At 56.9% G+C, this 6,515-nt stretch overlaps 1 protein-coding gene across 1 annotated transcript in view; it reads right to left on the bottom strand.

The window, feature by feature from the left end:
- The window catches only part of PTGIR (prostaglandin I2 (prostacyclin) receptor (IP)), a 42,253-nt gene extending 38,271 nt beyond the window's left edge, over positions 1–3,982 (bottom strand). The window contains exon 1 of the mRNA XM_015419677.1: positions 3,143–3,982. Within this exon, the coding sequence (XP_015275163.1) occupies positions 3,143–3,982 (840 nt within the window). The remainder of the gene's footprint in view (positions 1–3,142) is intronic.
- Positions 3,983–6,515: the final 2,533 nt, after the last annotated feature.

Below are 6,515 nucleotides of genomic sequence, written 5' to 3'. Positions count from 1 at the left end.
ATACCCCGCCCTTCACTACCCAAAGGTGTCTCAGAGCGGCTTACAAACTCCTTTCCCTTCCCCTCCCCACAACAGACACCCTGTGAGGTAAAAGAAGAAGAAGAGATTGGATGTATACCCCGCCCTTCACTACCCAGAGGAGTCTCAGAGCGGCTCACAAACTCCTTTCCCTTCCCCTCCCCACAACAGACACCCTGTGAGGCAGGTGGGGCTGAGAGAGCTCTTGACAGAAACGGCTCTTTTTCAAGGACCGCTCTTATCAGAACTACGGCTTGCCCAAGGTCATCCAGCCAGGTGCAAGTGGAGGAGTGGGGAATCAAACCCAGTCCTCCCAGATTAGAGTCCGCGCACCTAACACACTACACCAAACTGGCTCCAGGGAGAGGTGGGGGCTTTGAAACTTTGCGAGGGAACCCTCCATCCGCCCATCCCCTCGCAGTAGCAACACAAGGGACGAGCCATGGTTGGCGTCGGCGTCCCCGAAGTTCGGCTCGGCCGAGGGACACAGTTCCGATCAGAGCTGCACCCGAGCACCCGTTCCTAGCAGGGCCTCACCGGGTTGGTCCCCGGCTGGCCTTGGGGCTCCAGGATGTATTTGTGGTGAAGGAGTGACGGGGCCATGTCGCTGTAAACCACAACCAATGCTCCCTCTAAGCTGTGGAGTCTCGTGAGCAAAAATTCCACTTTGTGAGCTCCTGGCATTAAAGTTGTGAGCGAGCGATTTGGCGGCTGCATCAATTAGTTTCCTCTGGAGCCCTCCTTCCTGAGCGGAGCCAAAAATGCGTGAGCCGGAGGCTAAGAGACGGTGAGCTAGCTCACACTAACTCAGCTTAGTGGGAACACTGACCACAACCAGTGTTCCCTCTAAGCTGAGCTAGCTCACAGTTTTTTAGCTTCCAGCTCAGACATTTTTGTTTCAGCTCAGGAAGGAGGGCTCCAGAGCAAACTAATTTATGCAGTAGCCGAGTCGCTCGCTCACAACTTTAATGCCCGTCGCTCACAGAGTAGAATTTTTGCTCACAAGACTCCACAGCTTAGGGGGGACATTGACCACAACCCTCGCCGCTTTGGCTCTGTGGGATTTCACTTCGTGAAACGTGGGTCGGCCGACTTCCCCCCCTGAGCTTTGGAGGCGAAACATCCGGAGACGTTCGCCATCACCCTGCCCACACGACATTTCTCAGACCACCCGTGGATCGGGGCCCTCTAGCCAGGGCGGGCCCGACGGGTGACTCACCCCTGCCGGCAGCGGCTTCATCCGACCTAGGAACTGCGTGCTTAAACCTGGCTTGTCGGTGGTGACTTTTCGAGTTCCTTGGGGATTCCTTGTTCAAACATTGCTGACTTTAAAAAAACACACACTATAATATTTCTATCTTTCCCTTTCTCCGTGTTCTCCCTCCTCCGCGTTATCCTCACAACGACTCTGTGAGGTAAGCGAGAGACTGACTAGGTTCAAGGTCACCCAGTTTGCTTCATGGCTGAGTGGGCGTAGGAGCCTCATCTCCCCGATTCCATGCTCTAACCACTAAACGGTACTCCCCCCATTAGCTACTATGACTGCCTGCATGGGTAAGGGCTACCTTGGAGCAAGGGTGGATGGTGTCTTCTCTTGGGGGCGGGGTGGGGTGGGGTTGAAGCCAATACTCCCTCTCAGCTGTGGAGTCCGGCGAGCAAAAATTCTGCTTAGTGAGCAACCAGCATTAAAGTGGTGAGGGAGCCATTTGGCTACGGCCAGTGTTCCCTCTAAAGCTGAGTTAGTGTGAGCTAGCTCACAGTTTTTCAGCCTCCAGCTCACACATTTGTGTCCTAGCTCAGGCAGGATGGCTCCAGAGCAGACTAATTTATGCAGTAGTCAAATGGCTCGCTCACAATTTTAATGCCAGTAGCTCACAAAGAAGAATTCTTACTCACAAGACTCCACAGCTTAGAGGGAGCATTGGCTACGGCATCCGTTAGTTTGCCTCTGGAGCCCTCCCTCCTGAGCCGGGACAAAAAATGTGCGAGCCGGAGGCGAAGAAGCCGTGAGCCAGCTCGCACTGTCTCAGCTTAGAGGGAACACTGGTTGATGCCTGCTTTCCAGTCTGTCTTGGGACCAGACAGTAACCACGACGTTGAGCCGAGAGGAGGAGAAGCACGGTATAAATACGCTGAATATCCCCTGACCTGGATGGACCCGGTCTCATCCGATCTCAGAAGCGAAGCAGGGTCGGCCCTGGTTAGTACTTGGATGGGAGACAAGGGCAAACCACCTCTGAATGTCTCTTCCCTGAAAAACCCTATGGGGTCACCATCAATTGGTTGTGACTCAACTGCACTCCCCCCCCCCCAAAAAAAAATTTAATCGATCACTTCCTCCTCTGTGGAGGACCTGCCCCTGTCTGGGCAGGCTGCTTCCCCACTTAGAGAGAAACATAACAAGAGATTGGATTTATACCCCACCCTTCACTACCGGAAGGAGTCTCAGAGCGGCTGACAACCTCCTTTCCCTTCCCCTCCCCACGACGGACACCCTGTGAGGTAGGCGGGGCTGAGAGAGCTCTTGACAGAAACGGCTCTTTTTCAAGGACAGCTCTTATCAGAACTACGGCTTGCCCAAGGTCATCCAGCAGGTGCAAGTGGAGGAGTGGGGAATCAAACCCGGTTCTCCCAGATTAGAGTCCACGCACTCAACCACTACACCAAACTGGAGGAGAAAGACACCCTGTGAGGTAGGCGGGGCTGAGAGAGCTCTTGACAGAAACGGCTCTTTTTCAAGGACAGCTCTTATCAGAACTACGGCTTGCCCAAGGTCATCCAGCAGGTGCAAGTGGAGGAGTGGGGAATCAAGCCCGGTTCTCCCAGATTAGAGTCCACGCACTCAACCACTACACCAAACTGGAGGAGAAAGAGAAGTAGAAGGAGGAGATTGGATTTATACCCTGCCCTTCACTCGAAGTCTCAGAGCGGCTTACGGTTTCCTTTCCCTTCCCCTCCCCACAACAGACACCCTGCGAGGCAGGCGGGGCTGAGAGAGCTCTCTCGAGGACTGCCCTTGGGAGGACATCTCTGAGAGAACTTGTGACCGACCCAAGGTCACACCAGCAGTTGCACGAAGAGAGGAAAGGCCGACGACCGCAGGCCCGAGCGGCGGGCGACTTACCGTGAGCGGCAAGGAGCAGATGACGAAGATGACGGTCATGAGGGCCAGCAGGATGAGGTGGTCCACCTCCTCCTCCCCGCGGCTGAACCAGCTCTTGCGCCGCCGCTGGGCCAGGTTGACGGAGCCGCGCCGCCGGGCCTTCTGCTTGAGGTACATCTGGCACAGGCTGCTGCTGACCAGGGCGTTGCAGAGGAAGATGGCGAGGATGAGGAGGGCCATGAGGGTGGCGTAGGAGAGGGAGAAGGCGGCGTCATGGCGCTTGTCCATGTGGACGAAGCACCAGGTCCCCGGGCAGTACTGCTTGTACTTCCCGACGCCCGCGAAGGGCAAGGCGCAGAACAAGGCGCTGACGGCGTAGATGAGGAGCAGGGCGGACTTGGTCCACCGGCGCAGGTTGTGCTGGGCGTAGACGTAGGGGTAGCTGATGGCCAGGCAGCGCTCCACCGCCATGGCACAGAGGATCATCATGGCGGCCAGGCTGAAGAACATCATGGCGAAGGCAAAGAGGTCGCAGAGCCAGCTCCCGCCCGCTGCCATCCCCAGCAAGGTGGCGTTGCGGGAGTAGGCCACGAAGACCACAGGGCTGACGACGCAGGTGCCCAGCAGGTCCGTGAGGGCCAGGCCGGTCACCAGGATGCAGAAGGACGACGTCTTGGTCCGCAGCTCCTTCCGGTGCACCCCCAGGATGGCCAGGGCCACCACGTTGCCCACCACCCCGAGGGTGAACATCAGCGAGCTCAGGGCCGGGTCGCCGTCATGCCGTAGGAAGGTGATGTTGCTGCAGTCGCCGTCGCGGGTTCCGGGGACGGAGGGCACCCAGGGGGTCGGGGTGGTTAGCATTGGGACGGGGAGGACCCCAGAGTTCTTTGGGAAGGAGGGGCCCGGAGCAAGGAGGGTGGCCGGGGGTCAGGGGGCTCGGGGTCTCAGTGGCAAGGAGGGGTCCGGGGGTTAAAGCTGGCGAGGAGGGTGAGATCCAGGACTCTCCGCCGGCAGCCAGTCTCCAAGGGCGAGCTGCCGGTTTGGAAGCCCGGCTGTAGGGAAGGTTGCGGTCTAGTGGCTCCGAGCGGCGGTGGGATATGGGCCAGCAGCCAACCTTCTCGGGTGCGTGTGTGGGGGAAGCAGAGAGCGTCAGGACGCCTGGGCCCCAGCCCGACCTCTTGGGCAAGCGTGAAGCCAGAGACGCGAGAGGCAGGCAGCAGGTTGGCCAACTTCCCTTCGGGATGCCGGTTCCGCCGACGAGGTGGCTTGCCAAGCCGTGGCAGTGCCAGGCTGCGGGGTGGTGCCAAGCAGGGCCGCGTGTCCCCTCCTCTCCAGGTGTCGGACCTTTCCTCAAGCGGGGAAGCGTGCGTGTCGATGCGATGTGGGTGCGTGCCTGCTTCCCTCTTTGCGTGGGCGATTCTCTGAGCTGTCATGAGCTGGAGAGGGAGTGAGAGAGCGGCTTTCAAGCCTGGCGGAGAGCCGGGAGCCGGGGAGGGGCCTGAGCAGGCCAATGGGTGGCAACGGGCCCGCCTGCCTTCACTCCCACGCTCTCTCTCGCTCTCACTCTCTCTTGCACTCCAGACAGGGAGGAGTGAGGCCTGACACAGCCTGCTCCGCCACAAGCTCCTTCTGCAAGAGGCAGGGCTTCCAGCTCCCTGCTCAACTCCACAGCTGCATTCGCTCGCAGGACTCTGGAGCTGCCAAGGCGATGAGGGGGCGGGAGCCCCTTCCCTAGGAGGAAAGGCCGCAGGGTCCGGGACCTGACAGTTTAGAAAAGGGACGACTAAGCGGAGATACGATGGTAAAGGTAAAGGTAAAGGTTCCCTTGCTCGAAAGCCAGTCGAGTCCGACTCTAGGGTTGCGGTGCTCATCTCCGTTTCCAAGCCAAAGAGCCAGCGCTGTCCGAAGACGTTTCCGTGGTCATGTGGCTGGCATGACTAAACACTGAGGCGCACGGAACGCTGTTACCTTCCCACCGAAGTGGTCCCTATTTATCTACTTGCAATTTCTTGCTTTCGAACTGCTAGGTTGGCAGGAGCTGGAACTAGAGACAGGAGCTCACCCTGTCTTGCGGCACCGGGTCTCGAACCGCTGAACTACTGACCTTCCACAGCCTGCAGTTCAGCGTCTTAACCACTTGAGCCACCGCAGCATGGTAGATGGTAGAGGTTCATAAAACCATGCACGGGGACAAAGGGAAACATTTCCCCCTCTCTGCCCCAGATGCTAGAACTCGAGGGCCATCCAATGAAGGTGATGAGCAGTAGGTTCAGGACGGCAAAAAGGAAACGCTGCTTTACACAGAGAGTAATTGATCTGTGGGCTTCACTGCCAGAGCATGTAGTGGTGGCCACAGGAATAGACAGCTTCAAAAGGGGATTGGATAGATTCAGGAAGGATGTCTGTCAATGGCGACTAGCCACGGTGACTGAGGGGGGCCTCCACATTCAGAGGCACGAAGACTCTGAATCCCAGAGCCAGGAGACAACCTCAGGGGAAGGTCTCAGTCTCCCCTGGTCTGATCCAGCAGGGCTCTTCTGATGTTGTTATATGCTATGACATTATAATCATACGCCACATTTCATGGCAACCATCTCTCCTGCATTTGGACCTGGAGACAGAGGGCCAGATCATGCCAATCTTTCCCGCAAACAAAAGCATTTTCACCAGTGCAAGGCATAGGGTTGCCAACCTCCAGGCACGGCCTGGGGACCTCCCAGAATTACCGCTGATCTCCAGCTGACAGAGATCAGTCGCCTTGGGGGAAATGGCTGCTTTGGAGGGTTGACTCTACGGCATCGTACCCCTCTGTCCCTCCCCTCCCCAAACCCCTCCCTCTCCAGGCTGCATCTCCAAAATCCCCAGGCATTTCCAAAACCGGAGCTGGCAACCCTACATAAGTGGCCTGCCTAAGTATCCCTGGACAGGACCAGACTTCGATTTGCTCCATTTGGGAATGATGAATTTCACGAATATGGTTTCCACCCTTTCTGGTCAGCGTCGCTCCTGCATGGAGTCGCTGGGCTCACAGAAAGGTACGAGATCAATATGGACAAACACGACCCGATCCGAAAATAAGTATAAGGACAACAGTCGTGAGAGTCTGACCCACAAATCAAGCCGTCACCAGGACTTGCAAAGAAAAAGCTTCCTATGTATTACGATCTAAAGCACTACAACATCTCTCCTTATATATAATTGAATAGTGGGTGCCAAAGTTCTAATTCTAAAATGCACTCCCTTAGTGTATGGCTGATGGCACTGCTCCTCAGCATATATCACCACCAATCAGAAGGCAAAGCCCGGGTCCCGCCCACACCACAACTGCTGCGACAACCTGGTCTTTTGCATATGGAAGCTGATTGGACTTCCGTCCATTCCACACCTCAAACTC

The sequence above is a fragment of the Gekko japonicus genome, unplaced genomic scaffold (assembly GCF_001447785.1).
Source record: "Gekko japonicus isolate JY-2015 unplaced genomic scaffold, Gekko_japonicus_V1.1 scaffold1436, whole genome shotgun sequence".
In the NCBI taxonomy this organism is placed as follows: Eukaryota; Metazoa; Chordata; class Lepidosauria; order Squamata; family Gekkonidae; genus Gekko; species Gekko japonicus.
The sequence above is the reverse complement of the archived record's forward strand: the minus strand, read 5'-3'. Positions and strand labels throughout refer to the sequence as shown.